This window comes from Leptinotarsa decemlineata, unplaced genomic scaffold (assembly GCF_025532065.1).
Source record: "Leptinotarsa decemlineata unplaced genomic scaffold, Ldec_3_MD MMD2_P_RNA_scaffold_5, whole genome shotgun sequence".
NCBI lineage: Eukaryota > Metazoa > Arthropoda > Insecta > Coleoptera > Chrysomelidae > Leptinotarsa > Leptinotarsa decemlineata.
In genome coordinates, this window is record NW_027412532.1 from 14,599,653 (window position 1) to 14,624,541 (window position 24,889).

The 24,889-nt window shown below is 35.0% G+C and overlaps 1 protein-coding gene across 2 annotated transcripts; it reads left to right on the top strand.

Annotated features, from left to right (window-relative positions):
* The first annotated feature begins 1,339 nt into the window (after positions 1-1,339).
* LOC111514524 (alanine--glyoxylate aminotransferase 2-like) lies at positions 1,340-24,199 on the top strand. 2 transcript variants are annotated; one of them, XM_074169600.1, is made up of 7 exons: positions 1,341-1,511; positions 7,574-7,692; positions 10,513-10,747; positions 15,567-15,660; positions 19,121-19,549; positions 20,553-20,797; positions 23,617-24,199. In XM_074169600.1, exons 1-7 carry the CDS (start codon positions 1,459-1,461, stop codon positions 23,879-23,881), a joined length of 1,440 nt encoding a protein of 479 aa, XP_074025701.1. In that variant the 5' UTR covers positions 1,341-1,458; the 3' UTR covers positions 23,882-24,199. The 2 variants fall into 2 exon arrangements, with proteins under 2 accessions (XP_074025702.1, XP_074025701.1); XM_074169601.1 differs by lacking the exon at positions 20,553-20,797 and having other exon boundaries at positions 1,340-1,511.
* Positions 24,200-24,889: the final 690 nt, after the last annotated feature.

Genomic DNA, 24,889 nt, shown 5'->3' on the forward strand with positions numbered 1-24,889 from the left:
AGTGGAACCTTTCTCCTTGTTCGTCACTGACAGCACCTAAATTTTCTGGGAAAAAATTCAAATGGGAGTGCAAGAAATGGATTTTGACATCCCATTCTGCAGTAGTTTTCAAGTAGTTCTTCTACAAGTGTTTCGTAATTTTCTACTCTCTTGTTCCCTAAAAACTCCGAAACAATTCTTTTGAAAGAGCTCCACGCAGCTAATTCAACATTGTTTAATTTTTGATCGAACTGTTGATCACTTAGTAGTTTTCTAATTTGTGGTCCAACAAATATACCTTCCTTGAGCTTTGCATCACTTAATTTTGGAAAAATGTATTTGAGATATTTAAACGCATCACCTTCTTTGTCTAATGCTCTTACAAATTTTTTCATTAACCCCAGTTTAATGTGTAGTGGGGTTAACAAAACTTTTTTGGGATCAACAAGAAGTGTATTCTTCACGTTAGCTTGACCTGGAATATATTTATCTCTTGGAGGCCATTCTTTTACTTGATAATGGCTTTGTGTTGCCCTACTGTTCGAAAAGCAAAGAAAACAGCAAAAATTTGAAAATCCGCCCTGAAGTCCTATGATTTTCAGGTCACCACATATTGTTTGCCACTTATACGTATTATAAATCATTGCATTTAGACTTTTAGGTCACCACATATTATTTGCCACTTATACGTATTATAAATTATTGCATTTAGAATAAGTGACATACTTTCGTGTGTTTCCTTCATGGCAACTGCATGTGCAAGAGGAATAGAGGGTATTTTGTTACCATTATGGAGCAGAACGGCTTTTAAAATTGTTTTAAACGAATCTATAAAATAACGCCATTCGTCTGGGTTATGTGCAAATCCTAATTTTTCCAGCACACCATTTGGATCCGATTGTCAACCTGCTACTTTTATAGCGGTTTCGTATTTCTGATATTTTCTGGAAACTTCGAGTATTGGAAGTTCGAGAAGCGGCGTTACAAGTTTCATATACAGCGGAAACAGTAATATTTCTGTTTATTTTGTGAATTGTTTTGGCAGCGAAAAAAATTTGTTTTCGCTGCCATGTCAAGTTTTTTTGACAGTTGTACGAATTTTTTTTGCTATTACGCAAAATACCACACTCCGTGCATCTGGAATTCTTTAAAACGTGGCCTTCTTGATACCACATGAAATTTCATACAAGACAGACAGTTTCCCGTGTTGAGCAGTGTATATGAGATAGTTTTACTGTTTACTCTTCCCCATTGACAAGAAAACGTGAAACGTGCTGCAATCACGTGCTTTGCTGTTGCGTTATTGATTATCACCATGCGCGCGCATAAGTCGCCAATATAAATAACTGGTCTAAGCCATTTTCGTTGAAGATAAGTTAGCACTGTCTTTGCCTATTATTCAACATAACATCTATTTTATAGTCCTACTGTTTCTTAATATTTTTAGTTGTTTTTTATAACTGAATCAATTCCATCGAAATGCAGCAAATTTCGAAGAATGAAACCATTGCTCTCAGGGAGAAGCATATTGGGTGAGAATTTTGAAAACATTTTTTATGTATAGTGCCTAGACAAATGTTTTATTTTATAGGGAGATTTTCATGAATTTTACTATTATTTTGAAAATGTTCATTTCAAAGAATTTCCTATTTGAAATAAAATTTTTGACAAGTTCACTATGAAAAATAATCACAACTGAAATGTGATTTATTTAGTGTTATGGTATTCTAATCGGGATTTATTTTTTATAAATAGAAAACTTGATGGTTCAAATTACTTTTCTCATATGGAAATGAATATTTTTATTCATAATACGAAATTTTCCAAAACACCGATAAAAAGTACGTTTCAAAGTTGTTTTTTGAATATTATATCTCCTGTTTGAATTTTCAATAGTTTCATTGGGGACTTCAGAAATTATAAAATATATTAATGGTGTGCTCTTTTGAAAAAAACATGAAAACATTTGTTTTTCATATCTCTGCTTTGAAAATTACAAAAGCAATCCATATACATTTACTTGTGATGCACTGTTTGGAACTTTTGGTGTAGTAATGAATATTACTGGAGATTTTTCCCAACACCAAACCGTTATTTTAACACCTCGACACGTGTTTCGATCACCAAGTGATCACCTTCAAGAGGAAAATCTTCTTCAAGAGGAATATCTTGGTGATCTTGGTGATCGAAACACGTGTCGAGGTGTTGAAAATAACGATTTGGTGTTGGGAAAAAACTCCAGTAATATTTATTTAATCTATATACATATTCAAAATGAATTTTTATTTTGATATCATTTGAGAAAATTATTATTATTTGAAAATGGGAAAAAATAATATATTTCAACGGATGTTTTTTTTTTCAATAAAGAAAACTTATTCTTATCTATTTGTGTGAAAGGCTTAAAACAGGATTTTTTCCACTGGAAAATTTGAGCGTGATTCGTTGAAGAAATTTGTCAAATTGTTTAACTTACATTATATTATCAAGAAATTAATATTTATCAGGAGAATAGAGAACCTTGGTTCTCTAGATTGGACAATCTAGACTACCTGAATTACACTTATCGAACAATTGCGTAATTGTAATACTCTAATGTTCACGTTGATCCGGTAATCACTTATGCAAGCGAAGGATAAACATATCAAATGGTATTTCTAGAACAGCAATTAACTTATGATATTTTGAACTTTGATTTTTCCTGATGGAAGCTACAGTTCATGGGTTTTCAACTCGATTGCAACAGATGAAAGAGGCCTTCATGAAACTGATTTCACAATCACATAGATTAAAAGCATGTACTTTGAAAACTATAATGTTTCTTATATTTTGAGGAACTATATGGCTGTTTTTCAAGTAGTATATGTGTCTAATTTTTCACAGAAGTAGAAATCTGTTCACGTTAGATGAACGAGATAAAAGGCCTGCGTAATTATCAACCTCCATTTGTTCTCAAATCTATCAGTATACAGTGTATATACATACAGTGTATATCGATAGTTTTTTTCATTACTAACGAAATTTGAAAACCGGTAAAAGTTACAGCCAACTTAGTCTGGTTCACATGTACTCGATTTAGCTCTTTTTGGTGACATTTTTCAGCCCTGTCCAAAAATTACGACCAACGTGTCATTCGATTCGTATTTTTGCCTAGAAAATTTAAGAAAAGGTCCGAAAACGCGCCGATAAAAATTACAAAAGTTATAAACAATTAAGTGAAAAAAAATGGGGCTTTAGTTTTTTCTTAATATCTCGGAAAATTTTCAAAATTTTGGAAATTTGAAAAAAGTCTTGAAAAGATCAATGAATTTGCGTAAAAAAAGTCCCGACTCCCGAAACTGTATCTCGATTATTTATAATTTTTACACAGCTCTGAAAATAGAGCCAAAAGCGGGTAGTCAGGCTTCCGCGCGCCCTTCGTCACTCTGACATAAAAACAAAAAAAATTATTTAAACATATTAAATGTGAATATTAAGGAATGAAAAAATTCATGTAATGTTGGGATACATCAATAAACAATAATCCGCAGTAATAAAATTTTTATCCCAATTTTAACGTTAATTATAAATTTGTTAATTAATAACTTTTTCTAATTTTTTATTGTTTCAATGTCTCATGGCTAAAAACTAATTGATAATACTTTATTTTAATTCTTTACAGCTATTGTTAATAAATTTATTATAAACAAATACATTCTTTATAAGCAATTCGAAATTTTGTTACAAAAAAAAGTACATGTGAACTAGACTAACTACTCAATAATTATATTAGATGTACTTGAAATGGCTTCAAGTCAAATAGTAGAATGGACAGGTTAAAAACCTTTAAATTTGTTCAAGAAAAATATACCATAATGAAAATGTTATTTGAAAAAGTTGTTTAGAAATGAAAGTTAGCTCAAAAACATAGTCGTGGCATGAACTTCTATTGATTTTTTGTTATTTTTGAAAATTTTGAATTACTTCCATGAGAACTATTTGGATACAATATAAGAATTATTGCTATGGGTAAATATAAAGGCGACCCACAACGGGATGAATACCTGTTCGTAGGTCTGTTTATAAAATTTAGGACAATAACTATATATTCACTCATTGAAAATAAGCAGCAGTGTTGATATAACATAATTGGTACGATGAAATTTTAAACCGTAACTGATATTTTTAACGAACGATATAAGGAAAACAATTAACCATCGCTTAGGAGAATTTCAAAATATTTTGAGTAAATAGGATCATATCATTAGTATACCATTAACGATAAGGAGCTTACAAAACTATTTACACAATAGAAAACTAATTAGAGATATATAGGTAATTTAGGTAGTTTTGTTATTGAAAACTCGAGAAGGCCCACACGAGTTCATGAATAAACTGGCATAAAAAAACCCCTGTGAAACGTATTCTTAAGAACAGTCAATACATCAACAAACTATAATTCATTTGTACATTTCATGAAAAAAAACTGCGATTTAAGGTTTGAATTTATTCTAGAGTCTCTCACACATAGGAGCATAATGAAGATTTTATGACTCGAAATAATATAAATACGAAAGATAAGATTTGCCAAATGTAGACAAATGATAGAAATAGTGAATTGAAAAAAAAAAGCGACCGGATTTCCTTACTACCAGACGAGTATCTAATTACCTGACTGAAAGGTTAGGTGATAAATGTATAGAAGTAATATCAAAATATTGATCACCTGTAACACAGCATTGTTAGAGAGTTCGGAAGATTGAAGAGGAGGGAAATTAATCGTGAAGTGAATAATATTCGAAGAAGGACACAGTTGTGTTATCATGAACAAGGCCAGCATTTTGAGCATTTGCTGTGATTTACTTTTGTCTTTACATTTTAGTTAGTTATTGTTATTTGCTCAAAGTTCTATTTTCATTGAAAAGGACACAATATATAATTCACCTCATACACACCTCATTTATCAAATTTTGATTGTTGATTCAGTCTCCGTATTTTTTCATTGGCTTTTCAAACGAACCAACTAGGTGATATTTTGATTCAATAACTTGAACATAGTTCGATGTGGTTGTCGTCTTTCGGGATACAAGTTTAAATACAAATCCTAACACTGTTTCTATCGTATTTGTAATAAATTTGTATCATATCTCTTTTTTCTTCATTCGAGAAAGCCATTTTTCGCCAAAAATTCAATGACTTGTACAATAACAAAATGTCATTGAGTGTAACAAATTGAAAGTCAAATGTAGAAACATTAAAGTCAAAGCCTTTTGTGATAAGAATTATATTTTTTTCAATATCTCCCATTTTTCAAAAAAGAATGACAACTTACGAAAATGTGAAATCTGGTTCTATTCAAAACAGAAAGAATCCAATGTAGCGCCCATAAGAAACAATAAAGTTGATGATGGTGGCTGGAAGATGAAACGTCGGATAGCAAATCTGAAAACACCATTGTGTAGCAGGGAAAATGTGGCAATGTGGAAGTGCAATTTATTTTCGAATTGTTCGAAAAATAAAGCCAGAAAAAATAAAAAATATTTTCCGAAATTTCTGTTTTTTTCGGATATCTCCGGATATACTTGGACTTTCAGAACTTTCTCAACGGCATATTCTTAGTCAGGTAAATGCGCAACTATGCCCCAATTTAACCATCTTCGTATCTCTCATAGTTTCCGAGAGATCCCAATGGATCGAATTTGAAACACCCTGTATAGGAGCATCTTCAGGATTTTATGACATAAACCCAATACATGAAATGAACTGAAACAAAATACAAGAGAAATTTAACATCTACAATATCAATTGAAGATTAGATTTACGGTATACAGACATGTGAAAAAAAAACTCAATTAAAAAAAATATTCCTTTCTGCAATCCGCAAATATAATCTTTTGAATGGTAATAGTTACATGAATTTTTGGAAAATGTCTTGGTAGAGTATTTGGATAAGACATTATTACATTACAAGAATGACACAATTCATCGTTCTAATATGATGAATATTCTGCTCCTTCCACTAGTGGTATTTCTCAGTAGCCAATTATGTTTCCCAAACAAAGGAAATACTTTTTAAAAACTTCATTTTATATTTATTCAGTGAACCTTCGGGTAGAGCCTCCGACTGGCCAATAAATGGAGTTAACTTACTAACTGACTAATCTAAAAAAATATCAGAGTTTATATATGAAAAGGGGAAGTACAATAAATCTTCAACGTAAGAACATTTAAGCGTTTCGTGCACATATCTAAGTAACCTATGACATTTATGAAATCAAGTTACTGTCTTATTCATACGACTACATAACTAGCTGAATAGGAAATTTGGTTGTAGGTGGTGAGCAAGTTGAACTGATTCTCGAGGGCCTCCTCGTTTTCCAGACCTTACACCGTCGGATTTTTATGGAGACATGTGTAACAAAACATGTACAATTATCGACCTTTCATCAATTGTTATGAATAATATTTCTTTAAAAAATATTTGTTGTTGAATGAGTTTAACACGTATCCTTCAATTTGAGCTTAGTTATCCTGAATTTAATGAATCATGGATACTGTAATATGAATAAATCACAATAATAAAAAAACAAACAAAACTTTGAACTCATAACAAATTTTATGAATATTCGTTTGTTTCATGTCGTTTTGTGTTGGTGTTGTCTCGAGAATTTTGTTGATGCAATGTTTTTTATTTTTTTTCTATTATGTCTAATGCTTTTTAAAATAGTAATATCAATACGAAGAAACTACTTTTCGAGCCCTAAAGAAGAATTTATTTAAATTCGAAACGTTGGCAAAAACAACAACAAAGCAACCTTTCTTCAAAAAATTAAAGGATCACTAAACTAGTTAAATGTTTTTTTTAATCAATTAATGCTTTATTTAAATAAGTGAAATACATATATCATTAAAAGTTGAACAATACCTATCACTAATGAAAGAATAAAAAAAGCCATTCATTAACTGTTTATAAATAATATTCTGTAATTTTTGAATTAGAGGCGCTTTTATATTCTTCAGCTTTTCTGTTTGCTTTTGACAAAAGCCATTCTTAGTGCATATAATATGCTTTGATTTCGATCATGCTAGGAATGAAAATCTAATTTATTGAATATATAGTGTGCCACATTGTGTATTGGTGTTGCATTACATATGAATTTCAACTTGTTGATTAAATTTTAAATAATTTCATCTCAATCAAGTTCTTGTAAACAACCAATTTGATCCGCATGGAAAAAATTCCTTGAGTACATATACGTACTTTATCCAAAAATGATAAATTTCAGCAACGATATCTCAAACAGCACCTAGCAACAACCAGATTGCCTGTTTCGGATGCACAAATAACAACCTCCGTATCTAAATGCATATGACGTAACAAACATTTAGCAGTATCTCCAGTATGAAATGTTGATTTAAACTTTAAACATATATAAAAAACTAACGTTAAAAAAACATTCAACCCATTTGACCTGTTTGCTAATATTTGATTGAACAGTTTGGTCAAAGTATGAAATACGCATAAAAATGTACGAAACGATAAAGATAATATTTTATTAGGTGAAACGAATTAGGTATATGAAGTGTAAAACTGAAAGTGTGTAATTTTTTTCAGTAAATCGTGCCAACTTTTCTTCCGCCAAGATCCTTTGAAAATTGTTAGAGCCAAAGGACAATACATGTACGATGAAAGGGGTGATGCTTTCCTAGACTGTATCAACAACGTTGCCCATGGTAAGATTTTTGGGAAAGAAAGTTTTTGGCTTTCCATTACTCCATCTTGATACTCTACATCTCTATATAGAGTTAATTTTCGAAATTGATGCTTCCTTTCTTTCTTTGGAAGATTCCCACATTTTTTGTATCAAGATGGAGGAGTTAAAAGCCAAAACCTTTTTTACTAAACAATAATTTCTCCTGAAAATATATCCCTTTTAATTCAAAATGTGATGCTCATTTGTCAAAGTTGAATAATTTCCAATCATTTCCGTTCGTGAATAAATAGGAAGTATGAAAAAAAAATGAATAAAATTCGTAAATCTTTTATTCTTCAGTCATCTCATCGACATCAATTGAAGATTCTCCATGACAATAATTGAACAATTTTCCTTTTTTTTTAATTCTAGATGCGTTTCTCTAACACTGTAGCTTCATCAGGTGTATTGTTATTTTTTAATTGACCGACATATTATATTATAAGTCACATTTTTGAATTACTGTACCAAAAATTGGCGCTGTGTTTGATGAATATGGACAACAAAGTTTTGAACTTTGTTTCAAATGATTACTTCACTTTGAAATAATGTATAATTCATCTCATTTATCTCACTTTCTCTACTTTTTGCGGATGTTTTTATCTAGGTACTACTGTTCAGAGGCCTTCTGACTTATTTCCAAGTCTGCGGAAAAGACCGTGGCCTCTTGAGCTAATTGTATTTTATATCCCATCTTTTTGCGACATCTATTTCCAATCTTGTTAATTATGCTGGTTTGTACATGTCCTTTGTTAGATGTATATCATATTCTTCTGAACTTAGATTTGGATATTCATAAATTACTTGCCTCCTCTAATAGAATATTTCACATGTTGAGATAAGACGAGTTGTCCTCTTTTATACTAGTGTCCTTACAATAAGTCTGAGTAGATCCTTGTTTTAATAAAGTAGTCCTTCAGTCCTTTTTGAGACGACTTCCACATTTCTTTCGACTAGTGAGGCTTGGTCGTCTTTTTCAGCTCCTGCTTCAATCCATATCCATATCTTGTTTATTCAACTCAAGATGCATGGAAACCGTGATGTTTTCACCAATTCGCTTTTGTTTTGAATTTCACTGGTTCGGACTTCCATTGTCTACTATATAAAATGATTTGAAATCCCTGAAACAAGTAAAAAAGAATAATTAAAAAGAATAGTTGAAAATAACAATTATATTAAGCAACAATAAACCTGAAATGAAATGATAGTGAAATAACCTACAGGGATTTCAAATCATTTTATATAGTAGACAATGGAAGTCCGAACCAGTGAAATTCATCACGAAACATTGTCAATAACCTTCAAACAAACGCTTTTGTTTTGTCAAAAACTTCGTACACGTGTTGATAGATGGTGCAAAAATCGAAATCTGTCGCGCGTATTTTGTTCAGATTTTTAATTTATTGACCATAACTAAAAAAAATATCAGCCAATATCAGTTTTTACCTAAACGTTGCAATGCCAACTTAACATTGTCAAGCTGTGTCACTTGAGTTGTACTCACCACCTCTATGAATCTGTCTGTCTGTTTTCTGTTTTAAAATCTGTTTTTCCGATCAGCTGTCGCCCCCATACGAACGATAACTCTCAGAAGTTGAGAAACTTGTGCGAGCTAAGGAGTAACGAGGTCTTACCTTTTAACGTGTGATTCCTAACACGGTTGCAGAATCATCCCCGCAGATAAATTCTCTCGAGAAAAATATCTGGTCGAGGTGGGAATCGAACCCACGATCTTCCGATCGTGAGTCGGGCGCACTACCACCGCGGCCAATTCCACAACGATGCTGAAATTTGTAGGATCTGTTTATTATTTCTTCATCGAGTTTTACATGGGGAAGGATCCAAATGATCACATCAAGGATATTCTATGCATCTTGATTCATCCACATCTTTGCTGGTCAAACTTTTTCTTGTAGTCCATCTTTTATGGAAACTAGATGCATATTGACAAAAATAATTTAGGGGTTAAGTCTAGTGAATAAGGTGGCCAAACATATTGGTACTTGTGATACACTGTTTGGAACTGATCTTCCTCTTGAAAATGATCACTTGGTGATCGAAACACGTGTGAGAGGAATATCAGTTTGATCTTCCTCATGAAGATGATCACTTGGTGATCGAAACAAGTATATCAATACTCTCTCATTATTAAGTGAAGTACCATCCTGGTGATACCAATGTCTCTTTTTGTCTCGAATTTTGGCAGCCTATTTCATGTCCTGGATATAAATTATCTTCATAACACATAAAAAAATGTAGAAAAAAATGTAATGCTATTATAGAAGCTTGGTTTCGCCTTTGGAACTCTCGTTTATCATTAATATTCATGGTTTGAGCCTTCTGTGTATCTCTTAGTAAGAAAAGATGCCAATGCTTAATTATCTTCAAGCTTGTCTCTCAAGGGCAGTCAAGTCCAACGATGCTTTTGTTTTTAAACCTAGCACCACTGATGGGACCTATGACAGGTGGAAACAGCGTTGTCTGGATTTTGATCATGAATGCTTTGTTTTTGAGATCTGGTTTCAACAATTTCCGATGTACCCAGAGGTGAGGGTAATTGATAATTTCTCAGATGAATAGATCATTACTTTATATCCGAAATTTTAACTTTTCAAATCCTTGTTTCTTGTCATGTAGAAGTAATTCATTATGACTAGTTTTCAAAGCATCAATCAGTATAGAGTAATTTATGGAAGTTATTCAACATCTTATTATAATGATTTTAAAAATATTTGAAGTGATAGTACCAACATTCGTAAAAAAATGACTGAAAGTGATTTCAAACTGTAATCCTTTGCAGTTGGTCATTGTCACCCAGAAGTAGTCAGAGCAGGATGCGAACAAATGTCAATTTTGAATACTAACAATCGCTTCCTTCACGACAACATCGTTCTATGTGCGAAGAGAATAATAAGCACGATGCCTGACGAATTGTCTGTTTGTTTCTTCGTCAATTCTGGATCGGAAGCTAATGATCTTGCTCTACGTCTAGCACAAATACACACCGGGAATAAGGACGTCATCGCACTCGAACAGTAAGTTTTTTTCAATTCCTTTTCTTTAACCAAGCGCGTTTTCAGGCCCCCAGACGAGCCTGACCTGGAACCAACATGTTTTTCGCATTTGTGTAGTTTGGTAACATTTCTTTCTCACAATGCTTTGTTGGCCAAATATGACTATATGGTAATGTAACTACACCTATTTATAGTGATTTCTCTCGAGTGTCTCTAATGTAGTCATGTTTTGTTGGAAGGCAAATAAGTCGTTTTTATTTTATAAGAGAGCATTTTTATTACTTATTTATGTATAATAAGATCATGTTTCCTAATTATCTTCTCGGAATTATTTCCCAGTTAAAACTGATGACAAAAGATTTCTGCAAAAAAGCTCTGACTCATTCAAAGTCTAATTAGTATTTTAAAGTGACATACTTTTGGATATATTTGTTATGAAGACCTGAAAAACTCCTGAAAACTATTCAAGTTCAGACGGTTTTTCAGATCTTCTTACAATCAATGAAGTAAAATAACAACATATTTCCATTACTGGAACAAATTATTTGAAAATAAAAAAATTCGTTTTTAATGAAACTGAAATTTAAATAACGACTGTAAAATCTATAAAACGAAAAACAAATAAATAATATAATGAATAAAATAGTCAATGCTTATTTTCACAGTAAAATTTTGAGTTGTATGTTTCATCCCAGTGACGGATCCAGACCATGATTTCGGGGGGGGGCAATCGAGATTTCTTAGTTCACCCCTAACTTTCTAAAACCACCAAGTTATAGATAAATACCTTACCTGTAGGTCTACCCTACGTTTTGATTCATGTAGGAAAATATGTTTTATTATATTCTACCATGTAGTGTGGAAAGTTTATTTATTTACTTATCAAAGCAACAATAACAAATTGCAATGGCGATTATCGAAATGGTTTTGTCACAAGGTTGCAAATTTCTGCTGCCACTACCACCGCCAAAATTAAAATAAAATTAGAACGTACATCAAATTAGTTATTTTTTTTGAAAGGTTGACGCCTCAATAAAAAGTTTGCAATTCTTAAACACACATCCCTGAGGGAATTTTTTTCACGGGGGGAGCACTTGCCCCCTTTGCCCCCCTTCGATCCGTCGGTGTTTCATCCCATATATTTAAACATATAGGAAATATATCATATTCATTGATTCATACGAGGTTAGTCGAAAAATAATTTCTCTTTTACCTTTCTTTGTTCTGTCAGGTAAAAATTGCACAACTAACAAAAATGTAACGATAAAAGTAATTAATGTTTTGTTCTGTGTTAAAATAATTCAAACTAAGCTTACAACGGACGAAATACGAGTACTACAAGTGTGGGTCAAGCCGTAAATGTGCATTACATCAGTTAGAAAACCTCTTCAATGTCTTTCTAATTATAAATAGCTTTTTATTCAGATTAAAGCACCTGGTACTCGTATATGAGGTGCTAAATGTTAGTTCATTATATCTTTGAAAACACTGTGCACTAGAGGCTTTATAAGTTCCTCCACATTGCGTTGTGAAAAAATTGTTGTAGACTTTAATTTCATTCATATCACAGATGAATTATTGTCATTGCCCTCTTCTATAGTTGTATAGTTGAAAAGTGAACTTATAAAGTATATAATATCCAGGATTTCATGAGTATCAGTTACAGTAGCATCCTCATTATTAATTAGGATATAACGATGGAATGATTATTCGTTTTCGATTTCTAACCATCATTTCGCAGAATTGATAGATCCAGAGATATAAAAATCGTTTTTTGTACATTTGATTTCGAATTAAAAAACGAACCGCGTTGATTTACTTGGACTCTCCAGGAATTGCTTCTCATGATAAAAATAAAGATACTTGAAAAAATTGAGCTGGCTGCAGTGTTATCAGTAGGTTGGCCTCTGTAGCGTCCAATAATCCTGTACTATATGTTTGGTTTATATTCATAGTTATGCAGGCTGGTCAGAAGCAGATCGTTGAAGCAACTGCATATCGCTTTCACATTTTATAATAACGGTGCACCATCAAAGGTCGCGGAAAACAAAATAGAGAACAGTAGTCGATAAATAGCGAGTTATGTCGGACGATAACCGGTCGGTACAATTTTACGCGGAAAAATTTCCACACGTAATCGATGGCAGCGCTATCGATGAATCATGGCGCAACCTCCTCATGGAAGTTTTCAGCGAGAACGAAGAACACCTGTTAAAACTTAACGACTTCCTGGGCGGTATCCCGAAAGACGACATCCTTCCGAATAAAAGCAAAGTCTGGTCTTTCACGAAGTATTGCGCGCCAGAAAAAATTAAAGTGGTGATCATTGGACAGGATCCTTACCCGACTCCTGGCTGGGCACACGGACTCGCTTTTAGTGTCGACAGGAATACCAGAGTAGTACCTCCCTCCCTGGCTAATATCCTAGACGAGGTGAAGAGAGACATCGACTCAAAATACCCTAACACTTTGAAGAACTTTCCTGCCAATTACGGTTGCCTTGAGTCTTGGGCTACACAGGGGGTCCTTTTGTTGAATAGTGTCCTCACTGTTACGGCGAATAAACGGAGATCCCACAGCGAAAAAGGCTGGGAACAAATTGTTGTTGCAATCATCAGAAAGTTACAAGAAGTTGCTAACAATAACGAGAGATTTCTAATTTTTATGTTATGGGGTATGGATGCTGGAGGAATGTCGACATATATCGATAAAACAAAAGGAAATAAAGTGTTGACTGCAGGGCATCCTTCTCCTACCAACAAGTCGAGAAATTGGGAGGGAAACGGGCATTTCTCTAAAGCAAATAATTTACTGACGTCGGTGGGGTTGGAGCCTATAAACTGGTCAATAACAGAGTAAAAGGCTTCAGGCTGGATCAAGATACATACAATCCCTGGTGTGAATTTTTACCTGTGTAATATATTTTGTCAAAAAAGTCCAGTAAATTCAGGTATTCCATTCAATGAGTGCTGGGATTACATCAAGTGGCACTGCGGGACAAAACCAAGCTGACACTTTAACATTTATATTTGGAAATAAAGTGATTTCGTAAAAGATTTCTTGGAAAAATTGTTTTATATCTTGCAACCCTATATCACTGCGAAAATTACGAGTATCAGCAGTTAGGTTACGTTAGGTTAGGTTCAAAGTGACCCTCCACCGCAACCCGCAAGAGTTTATTGTGGCTCACACCTATTCACACTCGACCAAATAAACACAGCTTTTTAAAGAAGTTGATTAGATTCTATAGTGAGTTGTCTTTTAGGTCAGATGGTAAGAGTACGGCTCTGCCAAACTCTAAAAACTTGATTCGGTCCCCAACGGGGCAGGCACAAAGTATTTGCTCTGCTGTTTCATCATTTTCCAAACAGAGGCGACACACACAATCTTCCGACAGTCCGAATCTCTGCATATGATGATTCAAATGACAGTGACCTGTAAGAAGGCCTGTTAGACATCGTAGTTCATCCCTACTGAACAACTGTTTGGTATCAAGCTTCGAAGGGTGAATAAACGCCTTGGAGTGAGCCAATCCTGGAAGATTCTGACAGAAATCCATACATCTTCTTGCCATCCAGGTGTTCAATCTTTGTTTGACAAAGTCTAAAGCGTTGCCAATGACAGGTTCTGGTCCGATGAAGCTGCTTGCAGCACTCTCCTTTGCAAGGGAGTCAGCAGTCAGTATGGGCAGGAATCCAGACCAGAGACAATCTGTTAAGTCTTCCTATCGAACAGTAGGTACTACTATAAAAAATACCAAAGTTATGAAAACCATGAAATAAAATTAAAAATTGTTTAAAATACTACTATATTCTATAGGACAATTTGTCGTTGCACATGTGATGTGTTGAAAATACCAAAACAAATAAACACGTAACCATCTTAGAAAGGCTGAAGACGCTTTTCCACTGAATGTGTTAAACAATAATTGCTGAATCCAGTTCATGGCTACATAAAAGACGCAACCAATGTTACGGAATTCAATTCATGCACCATCTTTCAACTTGTATACAAAGTTGGGTTGATCTATTTAATTACGATTTAATCACGTCGAGACCTGACAAAACAAAAGCGCATCTTGGTCTGGATTATGAACATTAAATTGAATAATTTTCTTGCCGTCACACAAAACATACATTTTTTATTCTATACTGATATGATTGTTATTATTACATAATAGATAAAGTAGTGTGTCATCATCATTTAATAGCTTATACAGTTATTTTTAAGAGAAAATATAATACTGATAAAGATGTTTTCTTCCTAAAAATTTTCCAAACGAGTGCAATAAACTGATTGTGCACTATATGATGTAAACAAACTGAGTTAACAAGTAATGAAGTTTATCTGCTCTTGTACTTTGCTCAAATATTTATTTAGTATAATAAATAACGCATTGCCCTCTTATAGAATATAAAGGAATTATTATTTTTTGTATGTTACCATATACCATCATGTACATTATAAATGTGAATGGAGTCGAACAAATCTAATTTCTTTGTTTTTATTTTTCTCTTACAGCTGCTCGTACATATCAAATAACAAATGGACAAGAATATCAACGACTTTGTGTTGTGAAAAATGAGCCAGAGGCTAATAAATCTTTTGGACCAGCCTCTCAGTTACATCATTAGCTTAAGCTTCTTTGAAGCAATCTTATGTGATTTCCAAGCTTGGTGTTACCAAATATAAGAGTACCAAAAATAATTATTCGATATTTGGAGTGGTTTTGAACAAATTAACACTCAAGCTTGGAAAAGGGTTTATATGTTGTTTTTATATTTTATTGGGGCGATTAGGGTAGGGTGAAACGCCAGATACGAATATAGTTATTTTTTAGTGCTTACCATGGCCATTTGACATCTTTGATTGATATTTCTCACTACAAATTTAACCTTCCTGGCGGGGTTGGACAAAAGGAACATGTTCATGTGGTGAGTATAAAAAACTGAAATATGTTTCTGGATAACTCGTTCAATGAAAGGCATGCCCCTCAGACTGATTAACTTTTAAATAACAGCTCTTTTTTATTTCGCAAACAATAATGTATGTAGGATTCCCCAAGCATACACAGCAATTATATTTTCCTGACTGATTATTTTCAAAGATTCTTCAAGAGAAAGATTTCATTATAAGCAGTTGCTTGTATAGTCGACGTAAACGATATTGTGCATATTTAAAGTTGACGGCACTCTCAAAGGCCAAAAAACAAATACATAGAAAGCCGAACTAGTCCACGTGGACTGTAAACTTGAAGGTTCGTATTGGATAATTTTTACTAACCGAGTTATATGATTGGCTGAAGAGTCATAAAATTGAATTTGAAGTCATGTTACGGTGACGAATAGAAGTAGGGGGAATCAGGGAATGTTATCGCCGTCGTGTTCAGTTCAGGAACTGATCGCGATTTGAGTGTTGGAATTCGATATTGGTGTAGGTATAATTACCTAAAATTATTGTTATCTGTTTAAAATGTGACATTCTTGGACAAGTACTAATAGTAATAACGAGTGTCATAACGCAGACTTTTTCCAGTGTAGTGACTCCAATAGCGAATGCGAAAAAGAGATACCAGTGAATAAGATTCGGATGCATTTGAACATTGAACCACAGAGAGTATGTTTCAATGTATATAAGAATCTACATCTCAAGTTTGGTTTCGAGGAAAACAAACTATTACAAGCAATATCAGATTTGATCAAAAAATAGATTTTCATAGTCATATTGAACAAGAAACGATTATTTCGGACGACTTATGAAATTTCAGGCCAGTCTCTCAACTTTACGAATTATTGCCTTCAAATTTCAACATCTTTATCAACATAAATAAATACTTTCGAAACCATCCCAGATATGTGAAAGGAAAAGAAGGAGGAAGGAGCAGATGTAGGTTTTTATGTGAAAATTGGCTTTGAAGACCGCTGTGGTTTGTGGCTTATTCACATACACTTACTTCTTAAGAAAACACCACAAAAAAAGTCTAATGGGGTCAAATCGCACGATCTCGGTGGACAGTTTACATCACCTCTACATTAGATGACCATGCCCTCAAAATCGTTTGTGCAGAATAGCCAATGTGGCATGAGTTGTGTGGCACGTAGCGCCATTTTGTTGAAACCACATGTCGTTGGTGTCCGGTTCATCCAGTTCAACCTAAAATGAGTTGACAACCATGACGCCGCCAGCCCAAAATACACACTAGATAGTGACATTTTCGGGATGCATTGGACGCTTTCATGTAGAATGGTATTTTCCCAAATTCTTTACTGCTACTTGCGGCGAGGACTGTACTCTCAGGCCACTCTAAAACCCAAATAGGCGCACCAAGACTGTAGCCAGGAGGAGATCAACGGGGATTGATCCTCCCCCTAAAGTTCTGCAAGCAACGACCATCCAAAAATTATATCAAATACAACGATTGGCTCGTTTGAACATCACAGAAGCCATGAGAATAACGCCAACCGCGGCAAGGGAATTAATTACTGGTCTGTCCCCTCTGGACCTGTACGTTGAGGAAGTTGCGTTAATGACCATGTTACGATTGCACACGGGTGGTATAAACCTCGAAGTATGAATGGGTCAATTAAAGCTGAGCCTATGGCGAGAAGCGCTCACTGCGCAACCTCTGCTGCAGGCAAATAGTGATGCAATTGTACCCAGGTTTGTGTTTAATAAACCCTACAAAATACAAATAAAACAGAACACAGAGTCAGATGCTACAAATGCAATACGCATATATACAGACGGCTCAAAAACCAAAGAAGGCTCAGAGTGTACTCCAGATCACTAAGCTTAAGAATTTAGTGGGGAATGGGAAAAAATACCAGCGTGGTTCAACCAGAATTGACTGGTACCTCAATTGCTACAAAAGAAATAACCAGGAAAGGAATTTCTGGCAAAAAAATAACAATCTGCACTGATAGCAGACAAGCTCTATTAGCCTAGAACAGACAACGTGTTACCTTAGGCCTAATACTAGAGTACCACCAAGATTTAGCCAAAGCCTCGGTAGATAATGATATTATCCTGAGGTGGACGACAGGAGTAAAGGTAGTCGCACTGGCGACTCTTTAGCCAAGGAAGCGGCTTGACTAAGAATTTTAGGACCCAGTGGCACCTACGGACTGATGACTTCGACAATTGCGGAACTAGCCAAACGTTACGCCCATGCTCAATCCCTAAAGACATATAAAGAGATAGAAGAAGAAATATCTAGCGATGACCAGGAAAAATCTACGCTTAACAGTAGGATTTCTGACTGGCCACTGTCAACTAAGAAAACACATCCATAATATGGGGCTAGCAGACACACCTCTATGCAGGATGTGTGAACAAGAAGATGAAACTGTCAGGCATGTCCTATGCGAGTGTCTGGAGTTATCGTCAATAAGAGAGTGTGTGTTTGGCGAGTCTTGGCCTACACCTGCCGATATGAAGGAGATATTTCTTAGTAACCTGTCCACCTTCCTGGAAAGGACAGGATCGACGATGACCTAGGAGGACAACTTCTTGGGAGGATATACAATGGGTCACATGTGGTCTAAGTACTGTGGGCCTACACTTACCATCCCTACTCTACAGATACAGATACCATTGGAATTATAAAATCTGTTAGAAATTTTATCAATTCCTTGGCAAAACGAACCAAGTAAAAGAGAATATTGAAAAAAACTTTCCCGAAATACAATGGAAAAACCTTACGGCAATGTGCGTACAAACTTTCAAAGATCTTGGCGACACTACCTGTTTCCACATGTATTCCTGAAAGGACTTTCTCTTCTATGAAACGCCTCAAAACTCCAGGAACGACTAACCGGTTTGGCGCTAATGTCAATCCACCGTAGAATTGACATCGACACCGAGGAGGTAATTGATTTGTTTGCTGCAAAGAAAGCTAGAAAACTAAATTTGATTTTGTAAAAAGATGTTAATATTTCTGTAATGGTTTTCTAATGAATATATGTGATCATGTAACACAATTTTTCTTTTTTTTTCCGTTTCTTTCGTTGTTCTATATTTCATGTTTTTCTACTGTGCCACCAAATCAAACCCCTCCCCCCCCGAAATTGTTTTCTGGCTACGGCCTTGAGGCGCACCAAGTCGCACGGTATATGTCATCCTTTTCTATCCTAATGTCTCTGTCACTAGTATACGCAGGTGGTAAAATATTACAAGTTGCTTCCTAGACTTGATAAACTGTAACAATTATTACATTATACACAGGCATGTCTATTCAACGTTCACATTCAAACTATTGAATCTTGAAGAAATCACTCTGAATGGATTTTCGCAAATATGTCGGTTGAAATCTTTCGACGCAGCATATTTGCAAAATATAATTTTGAAAGTGGTTTCTTCATTGTTGAAGAAATAATATTCATCTATATTTTCCAGGCATCCCTTCCGGACTCCTACAGAGGAAAGTACCGCGATTCCGAATACCAGAAGGAAGAAATCGGTCAGCTTTACGCAGACGAGGTCCGTGATATATGTACAAAAATCCAAGAGGACGGAAATGGTGTCTGCGCCTTCATCGCGGAGAGCATGGTGAGCTGTGGAGGTCAGGTGATTCCCCCGAAGAACTACTTCGGTGAAGTATACAATCACGTGAGATCAGCAGGGGGCGTTTGCATCGCGGACGAAGTCCAGGTGGGATTTGGAAGAATCGGAAAGCACTGGTGGGCATTTCAGCAATTCGATGTCCTGCCTGACATTGTGACCATGGGCAAACCCATGGGGAACGGTCATCCAGTGGCGTGCGTCGTCACGACTCAGGAAATTGCCGACAGTTTTATGAAAACAGGCGTGGAATACTTCAATACGGTAAGTCGCAAAGCGAAGAGAATCTCAATATATTTGTTGAGTGTCTCAACAAACAGAACGTTGTACAGTGCGACTGGTGAAGTTCACATCATATGAAATGAATTATTCCATTACTTTGATCAGTTGACTTTTTCAATTGTAACAATTTGAAATCACGCAATTTCTATTGAATTTTAAGTGCTAAAAGATCCAGTTTACGTCTGTTTACTCAATAAACTGAGTACTTAAGTGATAAAAATTTCAATTATCTTTGGTAAACAGTATTGATATAGTTTCAATTTGGTGGAATATTTCTAGCGCAACTGCTTGCCACTAATACTAGGTGGAAAAACGAAACCAGCCACTTTTTGAATTTTCAAAGGTTTATGGGAGAGGCCAATTTTATTTGTAAATTAGGCATCCGGTTTGAATTTTTGATACAACTTTTTGTCGATTGAAGTACTTCCCAAACACTCATTTGAGTAATGGGTATCTTGAATAGGTTACACATTTATTGTTGAATTACCTCAATAAATACCAGAAAAATTAATGAACTATTTCCTATTCTCACTTAACTAGTTCACTAAACCTTCTCTAATCTCTTATCACTGGTGTCTGGCAGCGAAGAGATTGCTGCACATCCAACAGAACTTTGATCGAAGGCACTAGAACATTTTCCATACTTGGAAATTCCTTCTAATCGCATCTACCATTTCTCCTAGTAACATCTTAAGTGATGATATGTGAACAATCATCCTTCCGTGAGTGAACAGGTCTGTACTTGCCCACTTGCCCCCCTCCCCCCCAAAAGTATAAACAGCTTGTTGGTCGATGGCTAATCAGGCTGTAATAATCCAAATCGATAATTTTAATAGCTTAATTTCAGACTGAAAGAAAGTTTTATATTGTCTTTAAAAGAAATTGTCTTTTGTCGATGCCTTTTTTCTCTAATTTTTTCTGGTAATGACTCATTTACGAATTTTCTCAAACAAAACCAAACCATTATTTATTCTCTGTATTTTAGTACGGTGGAAATCCTGTATCATGTGCCATAGCCAACGCCGTCTTCGATACCATCGAAAAAGAAAATTTGAGAGAAAATGCGGTAGTGGTAGGTGAATACCTGCAAGATAACTGTCAAATGTTGGCGAAAAAGCACAAATGCATCGGGGATGTTAGAGGAGTCGGTCTGTTCGTTGGAATTGATGTCGTCCAGGATAGAGAAACGAGAATACCTGATACGGAGTGTGCCAAGTTCATTCTTCAAAGGTGAGTTGACAATCGTGTGTCCTCAATCATGATATCCAATAGACCACATTTCACTAGAAAGAGGGGAGACATTCTATGATGCTTGAATTTTTTTTATTTGTTATTGAAAGAGGTCAACTATATTGCTGAAATACAGTCTTTTGAAATCATGAATCAAAGAAGAAAAACCAACTCCTATTTCGTAATAACAGGTCTTTCATTAAGCGCCGTACTGTTGAAACCACATGTCGTTGGTACTCAGATCATCCAATTCAGGCTAAAATAAGTTGGTAATCATTACCTATGGGTGCCCGCCGTTGACAATGATGGTCTGGTGAATTTTGTACGGGTGCAGGCCCAAGTCACGATGCAAAATTCGCCAATTTGTGATCTGCGAATGGTAGAGTTCCTATGAGCGACGCTGAATTGACTGCCTCAGATTCTCTTGCACACTCTCACAGGCAGCGGCGATGTTTCCGGCAGATCTTGCGTTTTGTCGACGTACGGGTGTTGGTCGATCGTTAACTGAACCAGTTAACTCAAATTTATCCACCACATTGCCACCACAATGTATGAAATAACACCCAACTGACTTGACAGCATACAATCAGGCCTGGTTCAGACCAGTTACGGCTTTTATATCACAATACGAGTAATACACTCCAGTTGTTTCTGAAAGTTAGCTCCTGATCCTGTCACTAACTGAATTTTAAATGAGTGATATTAAAAAATTTTCTAAATAGTAGATGCTGTCAGTCATGAAACGAACACCGCGTCTGGAGTTTTGCGTTTGAAGGAATTGATGCGACTTGACGCTGGGGTCTCAATCTGCCTACTCTCCAGGTCTCGTCGTGAGTTGTCTCTAAGGTCTCAGTCTGCCTACTCCTTAGATTAAACTGAAGTATCGATGGGTGCTCGGTGGTATTTATATCGACAGGAACTACTGAAGTGGAAATTTGGGGGCGAGCTTCGGGTGGTTACCTTCACCGGACGTCTTGGTGGGGGTGGACATCGGTAAATTAGAGGTTTCCATGTAATTGGAAGTCTCTGACCGTAATCACGTTTGTTGCAGGAAGGTCACATTTCAATTTGAATGGCCTCGCGAATTATCCGAGCTTGTAATGTTTTCGTTGTGGCGATTATCTTGATTATGTTTGGACAGTGCTAAGGATGGGTATGACTTTCGGACAGCATATGTTCTATGACAATCGGTGCATGAAATTTCATATATATCCTGGGATTCATTAACAATTTTGTCCTTGGGGGAACAGAGGAATGTGGAAATTTGATTGTTGGCGGTGAATAGTGAATATCGTTTTTATGTTCTGTTTTTTGAGAATTCAGACAATTTTGTCAGTAACACCTTTACTGGATGGAGAAGCTTGTTGACAACGGATAGGTTCGTCAATTTGATGGTCTGTGAATCCATTTGAAGAAGAGCTGATTTGAGTTGAGCCAGCTCTTGTAGTTTGTTGTGACAGTCTGTGGTAGATCTGTGGATAAGAAAATTTAAAACAGAAATGGTTTGTGCTGGATGATGATGTGAGTTTGCGTTAAGGTATCTGATTATGTGTGTGTTGGTTTCCTGTAGACCGTGTGGGTGAAGAAGTTATTGGATTTTGTGATGAGGACATCTAGGAGTGGAAGGGAGTTATTGGTTTCAATTTCCATTGTGTATTTTATGTTTGGGTGGAGGTCGTTGAGCCGTGAGGCTGTATGACGAAAACGTCATCTACATATCTGAACCAGCAAGAGGGTTTGTGGTCGAACGTGTCAATGGCCATAGTTTCGAAGTCTTCCATGAAGATATTTGAAAGGACTGGTGAAAGAGGAGAACCCATGGGGGCGCCCCTTACTTGTGTGTAAAAGTTACCTTGGAAGAAGAAGTATGTGTTTGACATACAGTGACTGATGAGGTTGAGGGTGCCTTTGGAAATTTGGTGTTTCCTTTCGAGAATATTCAATGTGTCTGATAAGGGGATATTTGTGAATGAATACACTATGTCGAAACTCATTAGGATGTCAGTCTGTTGGATATTGAGGTTTTTGAGGATTTCGATGAAGTGAAATGAATTTCGTACGTATGACGAGGACTGTTCTACAAGAGGTGCGATAGTGTTTGCAAGGAGTTTAGCAAGGTTTTGTGTTGGAGAACCGAAAGCACTGATAATGGAGTGGAGGATTTTTCTCGGGGAATGAGAGCTTTCTTAGTTTCGGTAGGGAGATTGGAGTTGTTGATGAGGGCCTTAGTTTTCTTCTCAAGATAGGTCGTTGGGTACCTATCGGTGGGTTGATATTCCGGGGAATCGAGCGGTGTTCCCATTTTATCAACATAGAGGTGTTGAGAATAACTGTCACGTTGTTTATGCCTACTGGGAGGATTATCAGGATCAGGAGTTTCTATAAAATACTTTTATGACAATGTTGCCTTTTTATCTGTTCTCGAATTTTGAAAATATCGTGATTGAATATCGATATTGAAGATTTTCAATTTTTTTCTATAGTGGACACTGTTCTGACAATTGGAGTTGAAATAGAACTGTACTTCTCGTGAACAGCTTTTTATACAAAAGGCTGATTTTTCCAAATGCTTGAAATATAATATCGATACAACTCAGTTTTGTAGTAGTTTATTTAGTTTATTATTTTAATAATTTATCCTTGAAAATTTTGGGAAAAATGCAATGTTATCAATATTAAAAACACTGATATTTTTTTAGGAAGTCTTGGTTAGCCATCTGAGTGAAATATACCTACTCATCTCAAATTGTCCATATGTTCTCAACAAGACCTCAGTACTTTATATTCTTGCTATAATTTATTTTTTCTGACTTTTTCAGAATGAGAGAAGAACACATCCTCATCAGTTTAGATGGACCCCACTGCAACATAATCAAAATGAAGCCACCAATGGTTTTTACGAAAGAAAATGTCGACGAAGTGGTTTCCACCTTAGATCGATTATTCAAAGAATACAGACACAAAATGGAGGCTTTTATCCTAAGCACTCCCAGATCACAAACTTCCAATGGAGAAATAAAATCCATGAAGGAACACCGACCCATAAAGCCAATTTTCCAGAAGTCTAAAATCAAGTCTATTTAAATTAGTTCACGTATATAATTTATTTTAGCTTATAGAGAACATAATCGATAATGTCTATGTTAGGAACATAGAAAAATTTTGAGAGGTTTAAGAACTTTTAAGACTTCATGCTTTCATCAGTTTATAGCAAATATACCTACTCGTTCAACAATATCTAGGAGAAAAATCTGGACGACCCAAAAAAAGAATTATTAGCTATTATTTATAAGATTGTATTTTCTAGTCACTGTTTATTATATATTTCATGCACTACTTGTTTTTTATCAATGTTTTAATTGATGAATATAAATATGTAATAAACGTTTGTACCAAAACATACTTCTTGTATTTTATTTCCGCTCTTGTACAATTGGAGTAAGAAAAAAAAAGTTCACATAAATACAGGGCTAAAAATGTTTCCAAGATGCAGGGAACTGAACTTTTCTAAAAAATCCTTTTTTGCATTAATAATTTGGCAATGTATGTTCAGTGATAAAAATTTTATTCAGCCTCAATTAATGTGTTTTATACTTGATAATGGGATCAAACCAGAAACCGGTCGTATAAATAAAATTTATCAGTGGTATTTAGACAAAAGTTTTTTTTTCATTTCATTTAAGTAGCCTCAATTAGATACAACATTTTGAGTACAATTATGTCATTCAATTTTGTGAAGGATGGAAGATCTAAAAATAAAACTTTTTCATCTCTTGATTCAGTTTTGTAGTTTGCTTTGTTTTCCAAATAAAAATATAAAACGAAACGTGGATAAAAACAACTTGTGTGATTTTAATTCAACTTATTATTTGCGATTTTGTAACAACGAACATTAACAATATTGATACAAAAAAGAAGGATTTTTTACGAAAATTCAACATCCATCAACATTTGGAAAACATTAAATTTCCGGAATCATGTTCATCAGGAGTTTTCTCATAAATTGAATTATTTCATTCCGTTGAATCTGTTTTCTATTGTGGAAATTGGTGATGAGTTCATTTTATGTTTATTTACTACAAAATAAGTAAG